This window comes from Carcharodon carcharias, chromosome 12, assembly GCF_017639515.1.
Source record: "Carcharodon carcharias isolate sCarCar2 chromosome 12, sCarCar2.pri, whole genome shotgun sequence".
Taxonomy (NCBI): domain Eukaryota; kingdom Metazoa; phylum Chordata; class Chondrichthyes; order Lamniformes; family Lamnidae; genus Carcharodon; species Carcharodon carcharias.
The window spans coordinates 76,242,011-76,269,874 of record NC_054478.1 but is presented as its reverse complement, the minus strand read 5'-3'; the positions used below and the strand labels follow the sequence as shown (position 1 = coordinate 76,269,874).

The window sequence follows — 27,864 nt, the reverse complement described above, 5'->3', positions numbered from 1 at the left end:
GTTGGGTAGACCAGGGCAAGTGAAGCAGTGCGTAACGTGGTGTCTCTGCTACCTCAAATGGTACCTGACACTTTCCATACGAGATTCACTCCCATCTTGATCTTGACTCTGGCGTTCTGGAAGTGTTGCCAGTAGGTCAATGTACACTCAAGGGCGACGCCAAGGTATTTTGACATTGGTCATGCCCGAGTGGTCGGTCACAGATCTAGACATGAAGTTCTTCCCCTGCCTTCAAGTAATCCTGAATAGTGGCAGTTTTGTTTGATTCAACCATATTAGATCTGCACAAATACTAAAATGCCCAAAATAGCTTTCATCACCTGCATATGCCAAGTCAGAGATCCTGTTTCAAGCCTAACCTACTGTTAGATGTGATTCTGTAATTGGGCAGCACTTGCTAAACAATCCAAGTGTGCTAACAGCTACATAACCAATCAATTTAAGATAATCAGCTGAGCTCGTAATGTGGCTCATTTATGCTTGCTAGAAGTAACATACATTCATATGCAGGGATCCGTTCTCTGCAAACAAAATGAATATGTTCAAGCCTTGCACCTTTCTTCAATTACATGGGAGCTTGGGTGCCAATAGCTCCCCATAGCTTTCCTCAAGGCAATGCCTCTCCAATCAGAGTTGACTTGCCAACCAATCAGCACACTTTTCTCCTGTCAAGTTGTTGTCATCATTTGAAATTTGGCATTCTTGCATTTGTCCTGATGAATGCAAGACAAAAAGCTTCTGCAACATGTCTTTCTTTTCAGCAATATTCAAGTTCGGTATTACCAAGCAACAGTTTGGTTTAAAATTGATAAGGAGGTGAGAATGGATAGGCTATCTGCACTTAAAGTTGATAAGGTCAGATTAAATAGCAATTTTAAGAGTTATTACAGTAGTAAGTGATTGAATTCTTATGTATGTGCTTGAAATCTTTTATTTTGTTAAAAAAAATTTCCATTTAACTTTTAAAAATCTCCAAAGGTCTTGGCAGACTTATTACTTCTGAATTCAGTGCACACATCTCATAATAAATACAAATTGCAAAACTGTTATGATGGCACAATTAAGTTTCCCTCGTGGATTTGGTTAGCCAGGCACACGTCATCGGCCATGTCATAACATACTCTTGTTCAAAAAATGATAAACTGACTAGCTTGTAGTTGCTGTGCTTAATATCAGTGTTGGGGCAGCTTCTAGAAATTATAATTCGGAACAAGTTAACAGTCACTTGGGCAAATGCAGGTTAATTACGGAAAACCAGCATGGATTTATTAAGGGCAAATCATGTTTAGCTAGAAGCAAAAAACTGCGGATACTGGAAATCCAAAAAAAAATAAAAATACCTGGAAAAGCTGAGCAGGTCTGGCAGCATCTGCAGAGAGGAACACAGTTAACGGTTCAAGTTCGTATGATTCTTCAACAGAACAGTTCTGTTGAAGAATCATACGAACTTGAACCGTTAACTGTGTTCCTCTCTGCAGATGCTGCCAGACCTGCTCAGCTTTTCCAGGTATTTTTATTTTTGCTTTCGTATTTAGCTAGCTTGCTTGAGTTTTTTGATGAAGTAGCAGAGAGGATTGGAGAAGATGTAGTGTTGATGTAGTGGACATGGACTTCCAAAGGGCATTTGATAAAGTGCCTCTGAGCAAAGTTAGAGTTCATGAAATAAAAGGGCCAGTAGTAACATGGATAAGTAATTGGCTGGTGACAGGAAACAAAGTAGTTAATGGATTTTTTTTTGGACTGGAGGGAGGTTTATAGTGGAGTTCCCCATGGGTCTATGTTAGGGCCCCTGTTCCTCCTGATATATATCAATGGCCTAGGCCTAGTGTACAGGGCACAATTTCAAACTTTGTGAACAATACCAAATGATGCTTTGAGGAATATTATGTAGAACTTCAAAGAGGCATAGACAGGTCAGTGGAATAGGCAGACAAATGGTGGATTAAATTTACTGCAGAGAAATGTGAAGTTCAGTTTGCTAGGAAGAACACAGAGGGGCAACATAAAATAAAGATTACAAAGTGAGGTCAAATAAAGGAGCAGAACAACCTGGGTGTATGTGTGCATGAATCACTGAAGGTGGCAGGACAGGTTAAGAGAGAGAGTGGTTGTTAGAGCAAACAGCACCCTGGTCTTTATTAATAGGAAGGAAGTTATGTTCAACTTGTCTCAAACACAGGATCGGCCTCAGCTGGAGTGCTGCATCCTGTTTTGGGCACTACACTTTAGGACAGATGTGAAGGCATTGGAGAAAGTGCAGAAAAGAGTCACGAGAATGGTTCCAGGGACAGGGAACTTCAGTTATGTCGATAGATTGGAGAAGTTGAAGACTTCTTTTCCTTGGAGAAGAGAAAGCTGAGAGGAGATTTGATAGAGGTATTCAAAATTGTGAGGGGTCTAGGCAGAATAGATGGAGAGAAACTGTTCCCATTCGTGGAAGGATCAAGAACCAGAGGGTACAGATTTAATGTAATTGGCAAAAGAAGCAATGGTGACACAAGGAAAAAAATTCCGCCACTGAATGGTTAGGATATAGAATTCACAGCCTGAGATTGGTGGAGGCAGGTTCAGCCAATGCATTCGAGAGGAAATTGGATTATTATCTGAAAAGGAAGAATCTGCAGAGCTACGGGAGAAGGTGAGGGAATGACACGAAGTGAACTGCTCCATCAGGGAGCCAACACAAACAAAATGGGCCAAATGGCCACCTTCTGTGCTGTAACCATTCTGCGATTCTTTTAGGTATCACAGAGTGCTATGAATACAAAACCATGCAAATATGCTATAACTGGATATTTAGAGCACTAGAGGAACCTAACTGATGTACTTATTCCTAGGTTAGAAGTTGTTATTTTTAGTTATTTTCCTGTGACATGAATGTGTAGTTGTGATACAGATTTTGCAAAAAAAAAAGCTATTCTTCCTTTTTAAACGGACACAGCCTTAGAGGTGGTGGCCAAGTCACCTCTTTTCAAATGCAATACAGTCAAGCTTCCATAAAGTTTTAAATGGATTACAGGTAGACATATCCAGACATGTGAATACATTTGAAATTCAATTTGCATTTCCCCATGGATAAACAAAAACTCATTGTGGCCTCCCTTGAATGTGACTAGCTCTTTCCCATCACCTCAAACCTGGGAGAATGGGAGCCATTCCCATTAATGGCTGAGATGTTTAAAAAGGTTCATTACCTCAACTAAAAAAAGCAATGGATAGGATTATGTTCCTAGGCCAACCCAATACCTAATGTGGGAACATGATTCAACAATTTGAGATAGCAGCCATTTTAAGTTCTGGAACTGTATAAAGGCAGGCTGAGAACTGCCAATTTGTGTTTAGAACCCCAGGAAGAATTCTGTTCTCCATTGGCCAAGAACACTCTCTGAAGTTCTCAAAGAGGAAGGTATTAAGGAATGCTGTTTCTCCTGAAAATGTCCAGGCAATCTGCAAGTGCTGTAACTGCAGAATTAGTGAGGAATAGAAAACTTCTCTCTCTTCAAAAAACCTGACCAGCTGAATCCAAACGGGGAGAGAGATAAGCACTGACTGGTCGACTGCAGAAGCCATCTCAGCTGCTAAACGAACTTCAAGTTTCAACCCCTTCACTTCAGAAAGAAAGGAACTTGACAATGGGCCCGTAGCAACATCTCTGTGACTGATTTGAAATCTCATCCTTCAGTACCTTTTTCCTTTATCTGCATTTTAATCTTTGTATCTGTATTTTTTAGTTAATAACTTTATCACTTTTGACTTAAATAACTTACAGCGGTAGTTTTCATAATAAACTAGTCTTGTTAAGACTAAAACCAGTCTTATGGGTTACTTTATAAAATTTAACGATCCGTAAATTAAAATGGGGCTAAATACACAAATTCTTAGCTCATGGATGATTTTAAGAAAAGCCTTTTATGTGGTTGTGACATTTTAATTGATATTTATAACAGTATTTTTGCTTAATATGCATAGTGCAACATCACTTTCCAAAGTTAAATGTGAATTCCAATCCCACCAAAGCAGAAGTTAGTCTAAACTAAGAAAAAGAAAAATTATGCTCCATACATACCTCTGACTCTTTGTCACTTAATGATCCAAGACTTCCAAAACTGTGGTTAGAACATTCATTATTTGTTAAAGCCTGTTTTGAAAAGTAAACAAAGGTTAGTGAAAACAAGGATTTAAAATGCAAATTACGGAGGTAGATATATACCTCCATTTATCCAGTTACGTATCTTTTGAAATTTGCGTTCTAATCACTTAACTTTGTACACTTATTAGTTTTGTTGCTAGTTTAAATATCTAGTTCATGGATTTTGTTAATATTTTAAAGGTAATATTGAGTTCTGGGATGATGAAAGTTTAACTATAGAAAATGTGATAAATGCAACAAAGCAACTTAATGTTTATTACACTTAAAAGGTTGGGGCCATGTTAACTTAAGGGTTCTTTGTTTTTTTTAATTCATTCATGGGATGTGGGCAATGCTGGTAAGGCCAGCACTTGCTGCCCATCCCTAATTGCCCTTGAGCTGAAAGACTTGCTAGGCCATTTCAGAGGGCAGTTAAAAGTCAACAATGTTGCTGTGGGTGTGAAGTCACATGTACGCCAGACCAGGCAAGAATGGCAGATTTTCTTCCCTAAAGGACATTAGTGAGCCAGATGGGTTTTTACAACAATTAATGACAGTTGTCATGGTCACCATTACTGAGACTAATTTTCAATTAGTTAACAGCTAGAAAGGTAGGATCCTAAAACAGCAGGTGGGCTTACATTGCTAGAGACATGATGTCTACACTGCTTGAAAAGAAGTGCAGTCCAAAGAAATGTTTTGTTTTGGAAGTTGGCGCTAAATTAGTTCAAAATTGTTCACTGCACCAGGAAAAGCTATGTCGTCATGGAGATTGGTGGAGCTTAAGAAGGTTTTTCTGGTTTCAACTTATCTGTGTGTTTGCTGGAAGAGGGAGATAGTTGCAGTTTGGACCTCATGTGGATTGCAGCTCACAGAGAAGCCTTGGGGGGCCATTCAGCGCAGTTAGGGCTCAGAAGAAGTCGTAGGGAGCTGAGATGGTGGCAGAAGGTCACTGGTTCGTGCTGGAGGATGTTAGGGCTCAGAAGCAGCCTTCGGAGTCACATATAGCTCAGCACAGTGGGAAACTGGAATTCGGAGAAACCCTGGGACCGTGCTAGCTTAATGAAGCTAGCAGTCTGCAAAAGAGTTGGAAGTGAGCTGCTCTCTAGAGGCGGGAATGCAGCTTTGTGAATCCTGTGGGATGTAGTCTCAGGATGAGACTGAATCACCGAGAGGTGAGTAGTCGTCAAGTCTGGGTCAGAGCAACTTTTCAGCAAGTTAAGAGGCTAGGTCTTCAAAAGTGAAGAGTTGTAATTCCTCATGAGGAACACAGATTTTTACCTGGTTTTGTGACTCTCAGTGGCCACTGATGTCTGAGTGGGTCACTGAGAAATCCATGGGATCTGTTTTGGTTGCATCTGCCATTTAATGTGCAGTGTGGTGTGTTCAACCATAGTTGGCCTGTTAATTCATATTAACCTCATACTAATTCTGAATGTTAGAGTGCAAGATAGAGACTGTAGATTGTTATGCTTTTCTGACTTTGTTTAGAAACATTTATTTTGTCTGTTTAAAATCGTGGAATCTTGTGAATTTAGTAGACACAGTAGTTTTTCCAGGTAGTTCTGTTTTTGTTTTGGATTTCCAGCATCTGCAGTTCTTTGCTTTTATTAATGTACATATAAACTTTCATTAAGGGTTTAGAAGTTAGAAGTTTTTCTAAATTGTTGTAAAGTCTATTGAGTTAAATATAAAATTAAATCATGTGGGGATAGCAAGTCATTTCCCCAAATTAAACAACTTGTATTTATGTAGCACTTTTAACATAATGAAACATCCCAAGGCTCTTCCATGAGCATCGTAAAACAAAGAATGACACTAAGCCACATATGGAGATATTAGATCAGATGACCAAAAGTTTAAGCAAGGAGTTAGGTTTTAATGAGTGTCTTAAAGGAGGAAAGCAAGGAAGAGAGGCAGAGAGGTATAGGGAGGGAACTACAGGGTATGGGGCCTAGGCATGTGAAGGCACCACCACCAATGGTGGAACAATTATAAATGGGAATGCTCAGGAGGCCAGAATTAGAGGAACACAAATATCTTAGAAAATTGTGGGGCTGGAGGAGATTACAGAGTTAGGAAGGGGCAAGACCATGGAAGGATTTGAAAATAAGGATGAGAATTTAATTTTGGACCAAACCTGCGAGATAGGGAAACGGACTTGATGCAATTTAAGACATAGGTAGCAGAGTTTTGGATGACCTCATGTTTACAGAAGATAGAATGTGAGAGACCAGCTGACAGTGTGTTGGAATAGTCAAATCTAGAGATAACAAAGGCACGGGTGAGGATTTCAGCAGCATCAATAGATTGTGCCTTTTGTCCCTACAATAAATACCCTCCCCTAAACAAGCTATGAACTAAATGAGGCTTACTTTAGCTCCTGTGCTTCCACTTCCACTCCCAGTACTCACACCACCTGTAAACCTTGCCTCCAGCAATTCCTGCCGTCGAGGATCCAGGCTATGGAGCTCTTCCATTGCACCTTTAATTCAATATAACATATTAGATTAAATAGTTTTGCTCAGTAAGAAAGTATTTTCTCAGTACTCTGACAAATTTAGAAAACTAACCTTTTGATTATTGCTTAACAGAAAATATTTTCAATGTTGATTAAGATGTTAACCAAACAGAAATAACCAAACAAAAATATGCAATGGTAAATAATTTAGGTGCATTACTAAACTATTTCCCCACATGCCAAGCTTTACTCCTTCTTACCCCACTTACTACTTCTCCACTGTTAGTAGTGTTTCACAATTGACCAGAAGTGTATGTTCACAGAAATGTGGTTAAAGTGCAAGATGAAAAAAAAGCTCCTCTCTTCCTGTCACTCGTGCTTTATTTGAAAACTAAAAAGATAAAAATCATCAGGTTATTTGGGAGGTACATACATCAAGCACCCGTCTCTCCAATACCTTCCCCTCAATTGTGCATGTAATTGAAAAAAAGTGGGATTTGTACATATTATTGCATTCATGAACCAGGCCACATGCTCCATGCAGAACTGGCTATAATTTTGATGTTCACATCAGGTAGAGCTGTCATGAAACAGACAACAGAACTGAACAAAGCAATAATTCCTCATCCAGATCAGTTAATGGGATTGTCATAAAGTGGAGATGAGCCTGTTAAAATTTTCTATCATAATCGTTGATTTCTTTGGTTTGGAGGAAGGAAAGATAAAAATAAAAGGCATGCAAGACAAATGCCTGACCTTTGTACTTTTGAATTTATAGACTCTCCCAATACAAAATCATTGCTCATGTACAAACACCAGATTTTGCATTCAGCAATCATTTTCAGAAGCTACAAATTAATGTATGCAGGTTATTATTTTAAAAAGCAATGAAGTGCTACAGCTCACCATTATCTCTCTCTACCACTTCACTGTGTCCAATTTTGTCACATGGCTGGACCAAAATCCAGTACTAGATTATCAGAAATTTTCTCCAACTAAATATTAGGGAGACCAAAGACAGTCTTCAGTTCCTGCCACAAATTCGTGCTCAACCACCAAACTACACCCTCTCCTCGCCCAGTGTCTGAGACTGAACCCAGCTATCGGCAACCCGGATCTCCTATTTGATGGACTTCCAATTGCATATCAATTCCATCATCAAAACTGCCTAATTTTACCTCCTTAAAACATTGCCCATCACCGCTCCTGCTTCAGCTCATCTGCAGCTCAAACCCTCATCCTTAAATGTGTTATCTCCAGATTTGACAATTCCAATGCTCCCCTGCCAGCTCCCTAACGTGTACCAAGTTCCATTCACCCATCATTCATATCCTCACTGACATATATTGGCTCCTGGTCCTACAATATCTTGATTTTAAAATTTTCATTCTTGTTTTCAAATACCTTCATGACCTAGCCCCTCCCCATCTTTGTAAACTCCTCTAGCCCTACAACATTCCAAGATCTCTGCATTCCTCAGCAACCCTGATTTTCAACAATCTCCCAACACTGACTGTGTTTTTGGCTGCCTAGGCCACAGGCTCTGGAATTTCTCCCTAAACCGCACCACTTCTATGGCTCTCTCTCTTCTCCATTAAGACGCTCCTTAAAACCTAATTTATTGAATACATTTTTGGTCACTTGTCCTAATATTTCCTTATGTAATTTGATGTCAAATTTGGTTAATTAACATGCCTGTGAAGCACCTTGGGACATTTTACCATATGAAAAGCGTTATGTAAATACAATTTATTTTTAAATTGTTCTAGATCATAGTGCTTCTCCAATGTTATCAGCTACCAAAGTCAACAATAGGTTTAAAAATTATTTGCCCCAAATTTCTATTTCACAAAATTTTGCCTGCAAGTCTTTTAAGTTTTAACATATCTCTTCAATTACATCAAAGTACATACAACTAATACAATCACATGCAGCAAAACCACAGTTTTTCCTCCAATCAGCATCACACAATTGTTATGGTGCAGGAGGCATTCGGCCCCTCATGTCATCAAATCAATACCTACAGAAAAAATACTGATAAAAATTAATCAAATCCACTATATCCTGCATTCATTTTACATCAGGTTCCAAGTTACCTCAAACAGAAATCTAAAATGCATTGAAAAAGACTGCTAAGAATGAAAGCAAAGCACTTTCCTAAGTAGAGTCATATTTGATTTGAAACGTTCACTTTCTCTCTCCACAAATGCTGCCAGACCTACTGAGTTTTTCCAGCATTTCCTGTTTTTATATCTGCTAAGAACCAGATTGTTTCAATCCATGTCATCAAGTCATTAGAAAGGCAGACTAAAGTTCTAATATTTAATGCACATTATTACAATGTCATCCAACAACGCTAGAAAGAACATTTCCAATAACTCCTTGACCGTGAACCCACAGTGGCAACTGATAACCCGGAGAGTATCCCCCAGACCGCTGTAGTAGAGAACATGGATGAGCCACCATCGATGGGAGGGTTGCAACAAGCAATCAAATGTTTGAGAAACATCAAAGCCCGTGGCCCGATGATATTTCGGCTTCACAGCTGGTGGGAATTTGCTCACATCAAGGCTCTATGTACTCATTCTACGGATTTGGAAGGAAAAAGAGCACCGCCATCCACCCCTGCCCCGACTTCATGAATGTGACAATTGTAACTATCTTCAAGAAGGGAAATGAATCATGCTGTGGAAACTATCAAGGCATTTCCTTCTTGTCCATAGCAGGGAAAATCCTGCCACACATTCTCTTGAATCACCTACTTCCAGTGGCTGAGGATATCCTCCGAGAGACAGTGTGGCTTTGGACCATCCAGAGGAACTTCCAACATGGTCTTTGTTGCCCGACAAATCCAAGAAAATTGTTGAGAACAATACCACGAACTCTTCATAGCATTCATCAACCTGACTAAAGCATTTGACTCAGTAAATTGAGACGCTCTGTTTATTGCGCTCCAAAGATTTGGGTGTCCAAGGAACTTCATTGCAATCCTGCAACTTCTTCATGATGAGTGCAACTACCTTGAATGGGGGATCTGAGACAGTAGAGAGATGAGTATGCTGACATTCAGCATGATACCTCTTTAAAATCCTGATTTGTGTCAAGCAAGACAGTGTCATAGCCCTCGTATTATTTGCAATCTACCTGAGAGTGGCTATGCACCTCATCAAAGATCCATTGCATTCTGGTGTGAGTATTAAATATCGCTGAGATGGAAAACTCTTTAACCTCAGCCACCTCCCTGCCAAATCTAAACTGACCAGCAAAGACATACATGATCAAAGGTATGCCGATGACTGCAGAGTCATTGCCCATTTTGCACCAGATTTGCAAGCTACTCTCAATCTCTTCAATTCTGCATACAAGAGACTCGTCCTGTCTTTGAACGCTGCCAGAACAAAACTCATCAACCTAGATCTGGTCAGTCAAATATTTCACCTCTCATTTATGTTTAAGGAGAGACTCTGGAATATATTGGGCACTTCTCATGTCTTGGCAGCCACTTCTCTCAAAAGGCCACCTATGACAAAGAGATCCAACACCGCTCAGCTGCACCAGCTCAGCCCTCCACAAATTACAGCAGCAAGTGTTTGACAACAAAGACCTCTGCAAGTCAACATAAGTTCTAGTCTACAGAGCAGTTGTTATCACCACACTCCTGCATTGCAGTGAGACCTGGAGTGTGTGAACTCTAGAGAAATTCCACCTCAATGCCTCTGCCACATCCTCTGGATTCAATGGGAGAACCATTGAACAAATGGTAGCAGCCTGCCCAAGACCCGTGGCTGTTTATCCCCATTCACTAAGAGACAAGAGGTGAGATTTGTAAGGCATTGACTGTTATTGATAAAAACTGGAGTGGTGCCAGTAGATAGGCCAACCACTCTCAGGAACTTACCAAAGCAGACCTAGGCAACTATAGATCTATTAGTTATATGTCAGTATCAGGTGAACTGATCAAAATTGAACAATTACCAACATGATAGTAACCTGCAGCTCACCGTTTTGATTTCAGGAATTGATGATCCAACCATTTAACAAAGCTCTGCACAAAAGGTTATTAATTAAGCCCGAGGTGATGGGGATTCATGGCAACATCTGATAATGGATAAGAAACTGGCAGAATGATAGGAAGCAGAAGCCTCTTGTTAGAAGAGCAATCTCAATGCAGTTGGAGAGACGAGTATGCTAACATTCGGCATGATACCGCTACAATTCCTAATTCGTATTAATAATTTTGCTTCAGAAGTTTTATGTAAACTATTCAAAAATTGCAAACACCATCAAGCCAGGAGCATTCATTAAATCTGACAAGGCTGATCAGGCACTACATGAGTCAAGACAATATCATGTGAAATATAATACAGAATGATGTGAAGTACAGCATGTGGGAAAGAAAAGTGGGAGATATTTACTCCAGGCAATAACTAAAGATAAAGTTGCAAGAGTTTAATACACTCAAAGAAGCGAACATCACAGAACTCTTGCTCAGAGCTAAAGAGAAGTAGAACTGTGATGGATTTTATACTATTTAAGAGGGGGTGGAGCAAAATAGAAGGTCAGGTCAAGTGGGAGCTAAGAAGAAATGAGTGTCATGGACACAGGGCAAAAGGAGCATTAATGGTAGTGTTAAGGACAAAAGAAGGTACTGATAGTGGCATAAAAGTAAAATAGCAGAATGTGTCAACAGCAGAACAAGGGTCAGTGCTCTGTGGAAGCAAAAGAGTAAAACAGGTGACTGATGGGTGTGTGTGTGTTGCAGGGGGATATAAGTAAATTAAATAAAAATACATAAATGAATACATATATACACTGAGCTCCCACTGTTCACACCCCCCTCCATCGTGGTTTCATTTACCCGCGTGAAACTGTGTATCAATTCACAGTTTGATACGCTGAAAGCTTGCTTATTCGTGGTTAAATCCCAGTTTAAACACATGTGCACAAAAGTTAATAAAGAACATACTGTACTTCATAAAATTTCTTTAGAAACACTGTCCTCTTATCCTCGAAGAAAGCGTGCACTACAAAAATCCTTTCACTGCGCATGTGCAGTCTCCTTGTGCACATGGGTTGTTAGGAGTTACAGGATTCTACAGTAGTACAGTATTTTGCAGTACAGTTACAAGATGAGACAGCACTCTACTAAAAGTGAGAGAGTCACAGCCAAGCAGAAGACATCCCAGGAAGGTGATGACACTTGAACAAAAAGTCACAATCCTAGAGAGACTGCAAAATGATGCAAGTGCTTCGATGCTGGTCAGGGAACACTTTGCAAATGAATTCACAGTCAGGTACAATAGGCAGTCTGAAGAAAAAAATAAGGGCCAGTGTTAGTATTTCTGGTCGTCGTACTGCCAAGATAACTTTTGTAAGCAGGGGAGTAAGCACTTAAAGGAAGTGGAGGAGTTACTCAACGTGTGGATTGAGCACCAGCATCAAAGGAGGACCCCAATTAATGGTCCAACCATTAGCCCTTGCATTGTACCAGAACATAAAGAGCAGTAAAAGGGCAGTGCTGCTGACGATGAAGGTGGTGCAGAAGGTGCCTGGTCCTTCTATTTCCAAAGAATTCTCAGCCAGCATAGGGTTGCTTGATCGCTTTAAAAAGCATTTCAGGCTGCATAATGTGCTTCTGCTGACCATGTAGGAGAGTTTCCCAAGGCGCTGCAGGAATACGCTGAAGAGAAAGGCTATCAGGCAGACCAGGTCTTCAATGCAGATGAAACTGGCCTGTTCTGGAAGAAGATGCCAAGGACCTACATTTCAAAAGAAGAAAAGACAGCTCCTGGGTTTAAAGCAGCAAAGGACAGGTTGACACTTCTGCTAATGTGCCAATGTGGCTGGCTTTAAATGTAAACCAATGCTGGTTTATTGATCAGAAAATCTTCAAGCTTTTAAAAAAGGGAAAAATAAATGTCACCTGGCAGTCTTTTGGAAGGCTAACAGCAATGCCTGGGTTACAGCAGCCGTGTTTGAAGACTGGTTTGCTTATTGCTTTCTGCCAGAGGTCCGCACTTATCTGAGGGAAAATAACCTGTCTTTCAAAGTTCTACTAATCCTCGATAATGCACCTGGACATCCAATGTCTCTCGCCGAGAATCTCAGATGTCGAAATTTTGTTTCTACCCCCAAATATGATCTCATTGATCCAACCAATGGACCAGTGGATCATTACCTCGTTCAAGGCCTACTACATGTAAAATTTCAGTCACATCCTTCATCTTCTGGAAGCAGACCCTACAACCACAGTCTGTGATTGCTGAAAGAAATTCAACATCCTCACAGCAGTAAATATAACTAAGGACTCACGGGCTGAAGTTAGAGCTTCAACCATAAATGTCTGCTGGAAAAAATTTTGGCCCTAGGCTGTAAGTGATTTCACAGGGTTCCCCAATGTGGATGCTAAAGTGGCCAGGATTGTTGACTTGGCAAAACAACTTGGAAGAGAGGGATTTGAAGAAATCACCACAGCTGAAGTGGATGAGTTGCTTCAAACTCATCAAGAGGAACTCTCTACGGAATAATTGGTTGAACTCAAGTTAAATGAACCTAAACAGGAACAGGAGCGGGAAGAAGAGCCTAAAAGGGCTCAGTTCACAACCAAGATGATCTCAAGGTCAACCAAAGATTTGAAAAAACAGCTAAAAGACCATGATACAAGCATGAAAAGAAGCATCGCCTTTTGTAAAGCGATTGACACAGCTATTGCTCCTTCTAGAGAACTTTACAAAACTGAAAAACAAACGGCGAAGCAGTCAACAATAATTTCATTCTTCTCATCTAAATTATCCACATCAACACATCAGCCACATCACCCACTCCATCTACATCCACTCTCAAGTAAATTATGGTACCTGTACTGTAAGGTACAGTACCTGTACTGTGATATGTAAGTTATGTACTGTATTCTGTAATTGATGAGTTTTAAATTGTTCCTTTAAATTGTTTTCTTGTACTAACAATTTATTCAGTACAATTGTCTTCAAAGTACCTGTACTGTAAAGTAATGTACTACTGTACTGTGATTTACTACAGGGTACTGTATTCTGTAATTGAAAAATTTTACATTGTCAATACAAGAAAACAAAAAAACAATTTCTTCAGTAAAATTGCCTTTAATTTAATAAAGTTTTTCATTGCCTTCGTATTGATAAAATTTCTTCAGTAAAATTGTCTTTAATAAAAAAAGTTTTTAATTGACTCCAATAAAGGTAAAAATGTGAAATTTGGAGATGGCTGGGACATATCTAATTCAGTTGCATTATAAACTGTGTTCGCCGTTTGCAATTTCACCCTTTGCGAGTACAGAACCCCTGCGAACAGCAGGGGTTTACTGTAATTGGATTTTAAAAAAAGGGTAAAGATGGAGGAAAGAGTTCATGGTCTGAAGTTGTTGAACTCAAATGTTAAGTCTGGAAGGCTGTAAAGTGCCTAATCGGAAGACGAGGTGCTGTTCCTCAAGTTTACATTGAGCTTCACTGGAACATTGCAACAGGCCAAGGATGGACATGTGGACATGAGAGCAAAATGGTGAATTGGAATGGCAAGTGACAGAAAGGGCCATGCTTGCGGACTGAGCAAAAGCGTTCCACAAAGTGGTCACCCAGTCTGCATTTTGTCTCCCCAATGTAGAGGAGACCGCATTGGGAGCAGCAAATACGGTCGACCAAATTGAAGGTGATGCAAGTGAAACACTTGAAAGGAGTGTTTGAAGCCTTGGAAGGTGAGGAGGGAGGAGGTAAAGGGGCAAGTGTTGCACCTTCTGCAATTGCATGGAAAGGTGTTGTGGGAAGGGGATGACAACTTGAGGCAGAGGAATGCACCAGGTTGTCCTCATCATTGTAAAGCAGCAGAACGGCACTATACTGGACCTCATTATAGACTTTAACTTCCAAGCCAAGTTATGAACAGCAAATGAACAAGTGAATTACGTTAGTAGAAAGTCACATATATTTTTACAATGTTTAAGTTCTGTTAATTCCTCATATTGGGGGAAAAAGTTAGCAAATCTTTTCTCAAATTAATTATAACTAATCTTCTTAAGAATGAATGACTGTTAAACTTCTCATATCTATGGATGTCATCTACTTAAAACTCTTCAAAATCCAAGTCAGATTGCAAAGATTCCAGATAAAACTAAATGATTTGAAAAGTCCCAACTCAAACATCAAAATAGTTATAGAATTTAAGTGTTTATTATATTTAAAAGCAGCTGACAATCAGAGGCATATCTGAACAAATCATTGTGTGTCTGTTTGAATTGAATAACTTCACTTCCCCATCTAGTAAACTGTTTGAATATAATAAACTGGTGATTGAAATATTATACTGATTAAGGTGGAGCATGATTTCTGTGAGGTAAATGGGTTTTTAAACTCATGTACAATTAAAGGAGACAATACTGAGCTAATACTTAAAATGCTTCATTTTTGTCACAAAGAAATGTTATGCTTGCTTATTGGAAAGCAACAGCAACAATAGCAGCTTACTACAACAATATTGCGTTCTATTAACCAAGACTATGGCTGTTAAAACATGGCAAGAATTGAAAGAACTATAAATCTTAGACATATCAGAGCACAGTATGATCTTGGGCACGTTTTGGTGACTATTGCATTACATGTCACTTCCTCTGGACCACAGGTATTATGGGGAGACAGCACCACCCACAGCAGAAAAGTAGTGAACTTATTGAGTACATTTAAGATAGTTTTCTGGAGCAACGTAGAACCATAGGAAAGTTAACAGCACAGATCTAGGCCATTTGGCCCATCTTGTCCATGCCAGCCCGAGGACACTCAGGTGCCCTTTCTAATCCCACCTTCCTGCACCAGGCCCATAGCCCTGCAGCTTACAGCACTTTAAGTGTAGATCCAGGTACTTTTTAAAAAGAGTTTAGAGTTTCAGCCTCTACCACCAACTTGGACAGCGAATTCCAGACACCTGCTATCCTCTGCTTAAAAAAGTTCTTCCTCATGTCCCCCCTACACCTTCTGCCACTTGTCTTGAATCTATGTCCCTGGTTCTAGAATTCTCCATCAAGGGAAACAATTTTATCTTGTCCACTGTGTCTATTCCCCTCATAATTTTGTACACCTCAATCAAGTCATCTCTCAGCCTTCTTTGTTCTAAGGAAAATAACCCCAACCTATCCAATCTGACCTCGTAGCTACACTTTTCTAACCCTAGGCAACATTCTTGTAAACCTCCTCTGCACTCTCTCCAGAGTTATTACGTCCTTCCTGTAATGTGGTGACCAGAACTGCACACAATACTCCAGTTGTGGTCTCACCAGTGTTTTATACAATTCCAACATTATGTCCCTACTTTTATATTCTATAACTCTGCCAATGAAGGACAGCATTCCACATGCCTTCTTTACAACCTTGTCTACTTGAACCGCTGCCTTCAGGGACCTGCGTACTTGTTCGCCAAGATCTCTCACGTCATCTACCCCTCTTAGTATATTCCTATTTATTGTGTAATCCCTGTAACTGTTTGACCTCCCTAAATGTATGACCTCACACTTCTCTATGCTAAAATCCATCTGCCACTTTACCGCACACTCCACCAAACCATCTATATCATTTTGGAGATTATGGCTATCCTCTACACTATCCACTACTCAGCCAATCTTTGTGTCATCTGCAAATTTCCCAATTGTGCCCCCCATGTTCACATCCAAATCATTAATATATAACGCAAACAGCAAGGGTCCCAACACCAAGCCCTGTGGAACACCAGGGCATTCATCGACCATTACTCTTTGTTTCCTGTTACAAAGCCAACCTTTTATCCAGTTTGCCACATTACCCTGAATCCCATGGGCTTTTACTTTCCTGACCAATCTGCCATGTGGGACCTTGTCAAATGCCTTGCTAAAATCCATGTACACAACAACATCCACTGCACTACCTTCATCAACCCTTCTGGTTACTTCCTCAAAGAATTCAATCAAATTTGTGAGGCAAGACCTTCCTTTAACAAATCCATGCAGATGATCCCTGACTAGTCCATACCTTTCCACATGACAGTTAATCCTATCTCTCAGGATTGATTCTACTAATTTGTTCACCACCGATGTAAGACTAACTGGCCTATAATTGTTTGGCATTTCCTTTGATCCCTTTTTAAACAATGGAACTATGTTTGTATTTATCCAGTCCTCCGGTACCTCCCCTGTATCTAGTGAAGTTTGCAAAATCATCCTCAGAGCATCTGCTATCTCTTCCCTGACTTCCTTCAGCAGCCTCAGATACAAACATCTGGCCCTGGTGACTTATCAACTTTCAAGGATTTCAACCCTTCGAGTACTTCCTCTCTCTTTATGACTATCCCGTCCAATATCTCGCAGCGTTCCTCCTGGACTACTATACCTACATCCTCCCTTTCCTTTGTAAACATGGAGACAAAATATTTATTCAAAACCCTTCCCACAGCCACTGCATCTACACACAAGTTTCCATCTTCATCTGATAGGTCCCACTTTTTCCTTTACTAACATGTTCTAGAATCAACAAAAGCACAACCATACCAGATTTTGTAATGAACCAAACTTAGTTAACAGTAAGGGGACATTTATCTAACAGTCTTCATAATATGATTGAATTTAATGGTAGGTTCAAAAAGGAGAAACTTAACATTTACTAAGATTCTAGATTTTGGCAAGCTTAACATTAATAGTCTGAAACTGATGACAGCAAATTGGTTCAAACTGTTATTGGACAAAACTATAGATGAAGAATGAGAGGTGCTCAAAGATGAACACTGCACCTTAAATGATACATTGGCCTTGGAAGGAATGCATCACAGATTGACCAGAATGCCAGCAGTACTCCAAGTGTTAGCATATGAGGAGAGATTACATAAAATAGGCTTGTATTCCCTGAAATATAGAAAGATAAGGATGACTTGAGCAAGGCTTTTAAGATTTTGAAAGAAATTGAGAGGGTAGCTAGTAAGAAACATTTTCATAGGTGGGGGAATCTAGTATGGGGGGGCATAACCTTAAAATCAGAGACAAGCCATTCAGAAGAGAAGTTAGGAAACATTTCTTCACTCAAAAGGTGATTGAGATATGTCATTCTCCCACAAAAAAAACATAGACGCTAGCTCAATTAATAATTTTAAATCAGAGATTGATCAATTTTTTTCTAAACCAGAATATAAAAAGAAGTGTTTCCAAGGCAGGTGGATGGTGTTAAGTTACAAAACAGGTATAATCTCATTGAATGGAAGCACAGGCTTGAGGGGATGAAGGGCCTCCTCCTATGCTTGTTTGGGGTCAGGATTTGAAATCCTCTGTGGCAATTCAGTCTCAACTAAAAAATAGATATACTCTGCATCCCCTTTAATTTTTTATCCAAGTTATTTCATTTTTCTATTTTTAAACATTTACCCATGATCCTTAGCATGTGAATTTATTTCATAACAAAGTTACTGAAGAAATTTTAACTACACTGGACCAAGGAACATGTGTGGTCGTGGGTGAATTTTTTTGAGACAGGGAGGTACTTTGTGGTGGTATTCCAAGGGTCAGTGCTGTTGACCCTCATTTTATGGACAACTTACAACTCTGGTATGAGGCAGCGTTATACTGCAGTGATACAAAACTGAGCAAAGTAGTTAGTATACAGTGATTGAGGATAGTTGTGTTCTTCAGGATTACAAAGACAGCATGGCAGATAGCATTCAACGATGCACATTGGAGGGTATGTGAAAAACAGTGCACTATAAATGTTACGATTTTGAAAAGTGTAGATGGGCAGCGACCTTGTGCACAAATCCTTAAAAGGTGGCAGGACAAGTTGATCAGGTGGTTATAAAAAAAAGCATATGGGTTACTTAGGTAGTTAAACAGATGCACTGAATATAAAAACAAAAGATACTGCTAGAACTTTATAAATTGCTGGTGAGACCATGGGCTATTTTGGACAATTATAGGTATCACACTTCAGGAATTATGCAAAGACCTTAAACGATACAGAGGAGGTTTATCAGAGCCAGAGTTAAGGGACTTTGGTTATTAGGAGAAGTTAGAAAAGTTAGGACTTGGAACCAAGAAGGTTAAGAGATAACCTGTCATCGTGAAAATCTCTTAGATCTTGAAAGATGGAGAAAACTTTTTCCTTTTGTGAGTGGCTCATTAACCAGAAATCAGAGATAAATTCATTACCAAAAGATCTAAAGAAAGATGAAGAGAAATCTTTCCATTCAGAGTTGGTAGGATCTGGAATGCTCTACCTTAAAAAGGTGATGGCAGCTGAGTCCATAAGTAATTTTTAAAGGGAGTTGGACAGGTCCTTGAGGATGAAGCACTTTTAGAGTTGTGAATAAAAAGCATGGGTATGGGACTACATACAAAACTGCTCTTTCACAGGGCCAGTACATGTATGACAGGCCACATGGCCTCTTTCTGAACTGTAAGTTTCAATGAGTCTATAAGCATGGTAACAACCTACATTTTGTCTCAATTACCTGGAGCTCAAAGCAAAAATTCTAACTGAACACAGAAATACGTAAGAAACAGTAGGAGTAGGCCATATGGCCCCTCCAGCTTGCTGTGCCATTTAACAAGATCATGACTGATCCTAGACTTCAACTCTACTTTCTCACCAACCACAGATCCTTTGATTCCCTCAAAATTCAGAAATCTATTAATCTTAGCTTTGAAAAACTCCACAGCCAATCATCCACAGCCTTCTAGGGTAGAGAATTCCAAATATTCACAGCCCTCAGTGAAGATATTTATGAAGAAGTCCAAAATGGCTGATCCCTTACCTGAGAGGATGTCCACTAGTTCTAAATTCTCCAGCCAGGGGAAACAGCATCATAGCAGTTACCCTCTAAAATGTACAGTGCATTAAAAAAATACTAACATGTCAATGGAATAGTAAATTACTTGACATATCTCTGTGCAAAAGTAACAATTTTAATTAATATATTGGCTAATTGCAAGAGTTGTCATTTTTTGATGAATAATTAGATTCTTTGTTTATATCAAATTGTGTTAAATTTTGTTTGATAACACTCCTGTGAAGCACCTTAGGGTGTTTTATCATTTTAAAGACATTATATAACTGAAGTTGTGTTTATGTACACAAATCTGAAAATAATTATTTCAGAAGAAACACTCGAGCTAGAAATAAAACAGAAAACGCTAGGGTGAAAACATCATTCATCAGTGTTTTAAAAATAATAAATGACTTCAGGAAAGAACGGTTAAGCTGTTTTCTTCTTGTTGTTGATGCTGATAGGCCTGTTCTATATTTGAAGCACTTTCATGTTCTATATTTCAGATTTTCAGCATTGCAACTTTTCCTTTTGGTCACTACTCTTGAATTTTGGGACGTTTAAACAGTAATTTTAGTATTTCTGCTTTACACTGATATTTAAGCTGCAGCATATCCGCATAAGCAGAGATCAATGCTGGGCAAAATTGTAATTCAAGCCAAAGAGGTTCTGCTTAGCTGCAATTCATACCAACCATACCTGTAGTCTAAATGCACAATAAAAGCTATTTAGCTGCTTGAAATACATCCTAAGTTGTACTTCAGCATCCATGCTCTGAGATGTTAGTTTAAAGGCATACAAAACCTGTAATGCGAATCTAAATTGATTTCACATTTTTTTGGTTACATCTTTGTTCGCTAAATACTATCATAGTCATTTATAAGATGCTGGATCAGGTCAATCTTAGGATGACATGTGAGGTTCAAACCAGAAGTTTAGGCACTGTTGTAATGTGCCAGCTGTGGCACAGTTGGTAGAACTCACCTCCAAATCAGAAGGTTGAGAACTCATATCCCACACCAGAAACCTAAGTTCAAAAACCTAGGCTTATGTTCCATTGCAGTACTGAGGGTATGCCGCACCCTCAGAGATGCCATCCTTTGGATGAGACTTTAAACTCATGCCACCGCCACACCCCCCAACAATCTTCCATCTGCTCTGTCAGGTGGACATTTAAGATTCCAATTCACCATTTCAGGGAAAAGTAAAGCAGTTAACCCCAGTGTCCTTGTCAATATTTACCCTGGAATCAACATCATTAAATAAACAGATTATCTGATTATTATCACATTAATGCTTGTGGGAGCTTGTTGTCCACTAATTGGCTGCCACATTTCCTACAACACAACAGTGACTACACTTCAAAAGTAGTTCATTGGCTGTGCAGTGCTTTGGGACATCCCAAGGTTTGCAAGGCACCATTTAAATGAGAGTTTTTCTTTCTTTTGATTCACATTACAATAGAAAGCTATAATGGTTTGTGAGGAGCCATGCTAAAGGAACATTAACGATCTTGCATGGAAACAGTACTTTTAGTTTTCTACTATAAAGTAATTTCCATTGTTTTAATCAAAAACATCCAATACACCTTAGGCTAAATTTTTCCCTTTGTGATGTCAGATTATTTGGGACTAAGTAAGGCATTTCAGTAACAGTGGTGTTGAAATGTAATGGAGGGAAAGAAAAACCGCATCACTGATGCTGAAACTTCACACAGCTCCAAAGAAAAAAAAACTTCATTATTAACAGGACTAGTAGGGTTATGTTAATGGTGTTAAATGCAGGACGAGACTAGAGTACAGCATAAATGTCAGTACGCATGATTTGGCCAAATGGCCTGTTCCTGTGCTGTATATTCTATGCAGTTCTATGTTCTGGATTCCTCCAGAGGCAAGAAGTTTTCTGTTTCTACCCTATCAAATCCCTTTATCATTTTAAAGGACTTGATTACATCATCCTCTCAACCAGTTAAACCCACCAGGATAGTAAAATCTACTTTATGTAATCAGTCCTCTTGATTTAACCCTTTAAGCCCCAGTATCATTCTGATGAATTTACATTATTCCGGTTCCAATATATACTTAGAGTTGTCAAAGCTTTGAAGACCTATGTATAATAAAGCATATGTCAATTAAAAGGGAAGATTGTGTTATGAAGCCCACTTGCAAGTGCATTGTTTTTAACCAGTTAAAAAACGTACCTTAAATCTACATTTAACCAACCTGCTACTGAAATCAATAGGCACTGCTTCAGAGAATTCATGATTATGTAAGTGATGGGAAAGCAAAATAAAGCAACAAATAATACTGAATTGCCTGTTCTGCCTACATCTTTTTAAACTTTCTGAATCAGATCTGGACGCTGATGGGCGTCATTCAATTTGCCGTGAATCATCTCATCACAGCAGATTTGTCATCATTTACAGTATTTTTCCGCATTCAACCTGCTCTTGCAAGGGTTCATATCTTACGTAACAAGCCAACAGTGGACAACAATCTATTTTAAAATTCTTGGCTCCCCACAGTGTTCAGAGTTACCTGGGTTAACCTCTAATAACTAACTTTCTACTCAAGTCAAGGTTATTTTTCTCAACTTCTCAGCATAAATATTTAAAGCTGGTTCAGCAAAATACAGAAAATATGCACGCAGCATTTTTTTTCTTCCCTTACAATTGATTTTGCCATGCGTGCTCACTCAAGCATAATACTATCATAGGCAGGCACATCTACATCAACTAAAACTTGGTGTTAAACAATACAAGACACTTCACAGGCCCAACAAAATGGGGCTTGTGAAACAATGCCCAATCAAAAGCAATGAGAATGTATTCCATTTAACAATAGTTAATGTCAAAATTACTGGAAATTTTGACAAGTGTTTTATTTACCCAAAGTGCATTTGGATGGATTTTACAGCAGCTGCAGTTTGTAGCAGAACAATATGAAACATCTCTGGGCTAATGTCATCCATTACTTTGCTTTCTTCGAATGGAAAAAAATTAATCTAATGTCAATGATAGCTAAAACAAAACACTGTTTTTCCATCTCTTGCTGAAAAATCAGCATCAAGATTTTCAGTCCAGAGAACAGTATGGTTTTGGTACAGTATAAATTCCCTTTCCATAGCCAAAATGAAATGCTTCTATCCAAAGCATAGTAAGGAAATCTTTTCCAACATTAGCATAACTGCTCCCAAACCAGTCATCTTTGTGGCTTCTCTGAAGACTGCCTAAACTTGTTATGAAATGAACTGAATCAAGACCAATTTAAATTATTTTTCACAAACTTAAGAAAGAAACTTATATCTCATTAGTCTGGGCTGATGTTAAAGTCCAAGGTGAAGGCTATTGTTTTGAATCACGTGTATCACATTTTCACCATTCACAGCGAAGTGTCATCACATGAAACAACAGTGCAAAATCCAAGGGTATGATTTGTTAACTTAAGCACCGTACACCACTATAGCAGAGAGGACTGACTGGATTGCTCTGTGGCAAGCCAGCATGGACTCAATGGGCCGAATGGCTTCCTTCTGTGCCATATATGACTCTATAGGATACAAAGGCATCAAAGAATAAGCATTCCAAATTTTAGATTCTTAAACCATGAAAAAGCTTCAATGCCAGATTGTTTTCAATGAGTAAAGCAAACAAACTTGTATTCATATAGCACTTTTCACAATCACAGGACGTCCTAAAGCACTTCAAAGCCAATGAAGTACTTTCGAAGTGAGGTCATTCTTGTAATGTCAGTAATATGCATCCAACTGAACACTGAAGATGCAAAACATCTGACAATTTTAAATGGAAAACTCCAGTAACATTCGAGCTTCAAATCAGAAAGCTTAAGAGGCAGCTTGACAAATACATGAATAAGATGAGAATAGAGGGATACGGATCCCAGAAGTGCAAAATATTTTAGTTGAGGGGCAAAATGATCGGCACAGGCTTGGAGGGCCAAAGGGTCTGATCCTGTGCTGTACTTTTCTTTGTTCTTGTTCTTAATCATCCACAAGTCTTAGAATCATGGAAGATGCAGCACAGTAGGTTGACATCTGGACCAAGCTTTTGCTAAGGTGCAAAAACAATATTTAAAGTATCAACAATTTCCCATGCACAGATAGGAATTCCTCATGCTGTTATATTAAAAGGTACAAATCTAGGAGCTCATTAGACATATGACTTAAACCATACAGTCCCCATCTTAAGTAACTGTTTAAGAGTGGATAAAAATGCACCCAGGTATAATTTCTAGCTTATCATAGTCCAAATGGACATCTTTTATCAGGTTTGCTTAAAATGTATCAATATAAGAACATATTTTAACACTGGTATGTGCTGCACACCATCATAATTGAGCTATTAGTTTGAATCTCAACCAATAAATGTTGCACTGGTATGATCCCAAAGCCTTCAGAACAGGCTGAATGAGCCGAGGTCTCAGGTGGGTTCTAGGGCTTGCGGAGGTTACAGAGAAAGACAGAAATATGGAAAACAAATTTTAAAATCAAGGCGCTACCGGACCAGGAGCCAATGTAGATCAGCAAACACAGGGCGGATGGATGGATGGACAAGACTTTTTCCAAGTTATGATATGGTCAGCAGAGTTTTGAATGAGTTCAAAAGGACACATAGTGGGAGGCCAAACAGGAGAGTATTGAAATAGTCAAGTTCAGAGATAATAAAGGATTGGGTGAGAGTTTCAGAAGCTGATGAATTGAAATAGGCAATATTAGAGAGGTGGATGCAGGCAGTCTTGGTAATGCAGTCAGCAGCTTACTGAAGGATTGAATAGGAGATCAATGTTGCGGCTGGTCTGGTTCGGCCTCAAGACAGCGGCCAGGGAAAGGGTTGGCGTATGGGGCTAGAGAATTAAGTTTGTGCTGGGGACCAAAGCCAATGACTTTGATTTTGTCAATATTTAATTGGGGGAAATTTCTGTTCATCCAATACCAGATGCTAGAGAAGTAATGTGACAAATCTGAGACAGAGTAGGGGTCAAGAGAAGTGGTCGTGAAGTAGAGCTGAGCGTCGTCAGCATACAAGTGGAACTGACATTATGTTTTTGAGTGAAGTTGCCAGGGACTAGCTTGTAGATGAGAAATAGGAGGAGGATCAAGGATAAATCCTTGGAAGACTCCAGAGTAACATTGCATGAGCAAGAAAAGAAGTCTTTGCAGGCAATATGGAGGAGCAGGCTGGCAATGATACTGAATCAGTAATCCAGGGGCCCAGGTTAATGCTCCAGAGACGTGAGTTTAAATTCCATGGCAGCTGGGTGAATTTCAATTCAATTAATTAATAAATCTGGAAAAAATTGCTAGTTTCATTGATAATGATCCTGAAACTACTGGACTACCTTTAAGGGTAAGATATCCACCGTCCTAACCTGCATTGGCCTACACGTGACCCCATACTAAAGCAATGTGGTTGACTCTTAACAGCCTTCTGAAATGGCCACTCAGTTGCATCAAACCGCTACAGAAAAGTTAAAGCAAAGTTGAAGAAGAATAAAACCAGATGGACCACCTGGCATCGACCTATGCACTGGAAAATGATAAATGCACATTCTGCCTAGTGGACTTTGCAAAGTGCTTCTGACTCCCATCTGGGGATTAGTGCCAAAATTGTGCCCATTAGTCAAGCAACATCCTGACATAGATATAATCATGGAATCATACCTTACAGTCAATGCCCCAGACTCCTCCATCACAATCCCTGGGTATCTTGTGTACCACCAGCACGACAGACCCAACAGAAGTGGCGGCACAGTGGCATGCAGTCACGAGGGAGTGGTCGTGGGAGTCCTCAACACCAATTCCAGGCCCTATGAAGTTTCATAGCATTAGGTCAAACATGAGCAAGGAAACCTCCTGCTCATTACCTCCTACCACCCTCCCTAATCCATGTTGAATACCATTTGGAAGAAGCACTTAGAGTAGCATATATCTGGCAGACTGGGCCCTTAGCAGGTATTAAGTCAACCAACATGAGGGGAAAATCTACTTGGCCTCTTCCTCACCAATCTACCTGTTGCAGATGCATCCGCCCATGACTGTATTGGTAGGATTAACCATGGCACGGTCCTTGTGTGGACGAAATCCCATCTCTTCACACCGAGAACACCATTCATCGCTTTTGTGACACAACCACTGTGCTAAATGGGATAGACTCAGAACAGACACTGTAAGCCATCAGCAACAGCAGAATTGTATTCCACCATAATCTGTAACCTCATGGCCCAGCATATCCCTCATTTGACCATGACTATCAAGTCAGGGGTCCAACCCTGGTTCAATGAGAAGTTTAAACGAACATGCTAAAAATGAGGCGTCAACCTGCTGTAGTTACACTCATGCAACCAAGGGATCAGATCAAAATTCTGCAGTCCTGCCACATCTAGTCATGGTGGTGGACAATTAAACAACTAACAGGAGGAGGAGGTTCCAAATGATGCAGGAACCTAGCACATCAGTGCGAAGGACAAGGCTGAAGCGTTTGCGACCATCTTCAGCCAGAAATGCTGAGTAAATTTTCCATCTCGGCTTCTTCCTGAAGTCCCCACCAGATGGATGCCAGTCAATAAACAATACAGTCCACTCCACGTGATATAAAGAGAGGACTGTGAACTCTGACAGTACTGAAGACGAGCTCCAGGACTAGCTGCACCCTTAGTCAAGCTGTTCCAGCACAGCCACAGCTGGCAAATGCCAGGGCAATTTTCCCCTCTCAGGTGTGTCCTGTCCACAAAAAAGACTGGAGAAGCAAATTCCATCAGTCCCTGTCTACTCTCAATCGACAAAGTGACGGAAGGGTTCATCAACACTGCTATCAAGTAGTACTGAGCAATAACCTGCTCACCAATGCTAAGTTTGGCTTTTGACAGGGCCAGTTAGCTCCAAACTTCATTACAACCTTGGTCCAACATGGATAAGAGATGAACTCAAGAGGTGAGCTAAAAGTGACTGTCCTTGACATCAAGGAGCCTTAACAAAATTGACAGAATCTTTACAGTGCAGAAGGAGGCCATTCAGCCCATTGAGTCTGTATCCGTTGTCCGAAAGAGCATTCCACCTAGTCCCACTCCCCTGCCTTATCCCCGTAGCCTTACACATTATTTCTTTTCAGATAGCAATCCAATTCCCTCCTGAATACCCCCAATCGAACCTACCTCCACCACCCTTTCAGAAAGTTTGTTCAAGACTCCAACCACCGTCTGGGTGAAAAAAAATTTCCTCACATCACATTTACTCCTTTTGCCAACTATTTTGAATCCATGGCCTCTAGTTCTTGATGCTCTCGAGTGGGAACAGTTTCTCTCTATTTATCCTGTTCATACCCCTCAAGATCATGAATACCTCTATCAAGTCTCCTCTCAGCCTTCTTTTCTCCAAGGAAAAGAGTGCTAACTCCTCCAATCTATCCTCATAGCTTCAGTTCTTTATTCCTAGAATCATTCTTGTGAATCTCCTCTGTACCCTCTCCAATGTCTTCGCATCCTTCCTCAAGTATGGTCACAATACTCCAGAAGAGGCCTAACAAGTGTCTTGTACAAGTTCAACATGACCTCCTTACTCTTGTACTCAATGCCCCTATTAATAAAACCTAAGATACTATATGCTTTATTAACTGCTCTCTTAACATACCCTGCCATCTTCAATAACCTATGCATATATACACCGAAGTCCCTCTGTTCCTGCACTTCATTTAGAAGCTCTCCCGTTATTTTATACTGTCTCACCATATTCTTCCTGCCAAATAGATCACCTTACACATCACTGCACTGAACATCATCTGCCATTTGTCTGCCCAATCCATCAACATACCTATGTCCTTCTGAAGTTCAAGACTATCCTCATCACAGTGGACAACATTTCCAATCTTCATATCATCTGCAAATTTTGAAATCATGCTCAGCACACCACAGTCTAGGTCATTAATATACATCAGGAAGAGCAAGGGTCCCAACACTGACCCCTGGGGAACTCCACTACAAACCTTCCTCCAATCTGAAAAACAACCATTTATCATTACTCTGATTCTTGCCACTCAGGCAATTTCTTATCCAAGTGCCTACTTTCCCTTTTATTCCATGGCTTAGAATTTTGCTCACAAGTCTGTTGTGTGGCACTGTATCAATTGCCTTTTGAAAATCCATATACACCACATCAACAGCATTTACTTTATCAACCTTCTCAGTTACCTCCTCAAAACACTCCAGCAAGTTAGTTAAACATGATTTTCCTTTAATGAATCCATGCTGGCTTTCCTTAATTATCCTGCACTTGTCTAAGTGATTATATCCCAAACTATAATTTCTGAAAGTTTCCCTACCACTGAGGTCAAACTGACTGGTCTGTAGTTGCAGGCTGAAAGATTATCACACGTACCTCTGCAATTTCCACTCTCACTTCTCTCAGTACCCTTGGATGCATCTCATCCAGTCCTGGTACCTAAACTATTTTAAGTAAAGATAGCCTT

The 27,864-nt window shown here is 39.8% G+C and overlaps 1 protein-coding gene across 7 annotated transcripts in view; it reads right to left on the bottom strand.

The window, feature by feature from the left end:
- The window catches only part of tlk1a (tousled-like kinase 1a), a 192,625-nt gene that overhangs the window by 110,931 nt on the left and 53,830 nt on the right, over positions 1-27,864 (bottom strand). For 6 of the 7 annotated variants that reach the window (XR_005944582.1, XM_041200926.1, XM_041200927.1 and 3 more), the window contains exons 3-4: positions 6,505-6,614; positions 4,067-4,138 (exon numbers count right to left, since the gene is read on the bottom strand). Coding sequence is in view for 6 of the 7 variants with exons in the window: in XM_041200926.1 (XP_041056860.1) it covers positions 4,067-4,138; positions 6,505-6,614 (182 nt within the window). In the remaining variant the exon portion in view is untranslated. Of the gene's footprint in view, positions 1-4,066; positions 4,139-6,504; positions 6,615-25,064; positions 25,211-27,864 lie in introns of all 7 variants that reach the window. The other variant, XM_041200930.1, reaches the window with a different exon arrangement.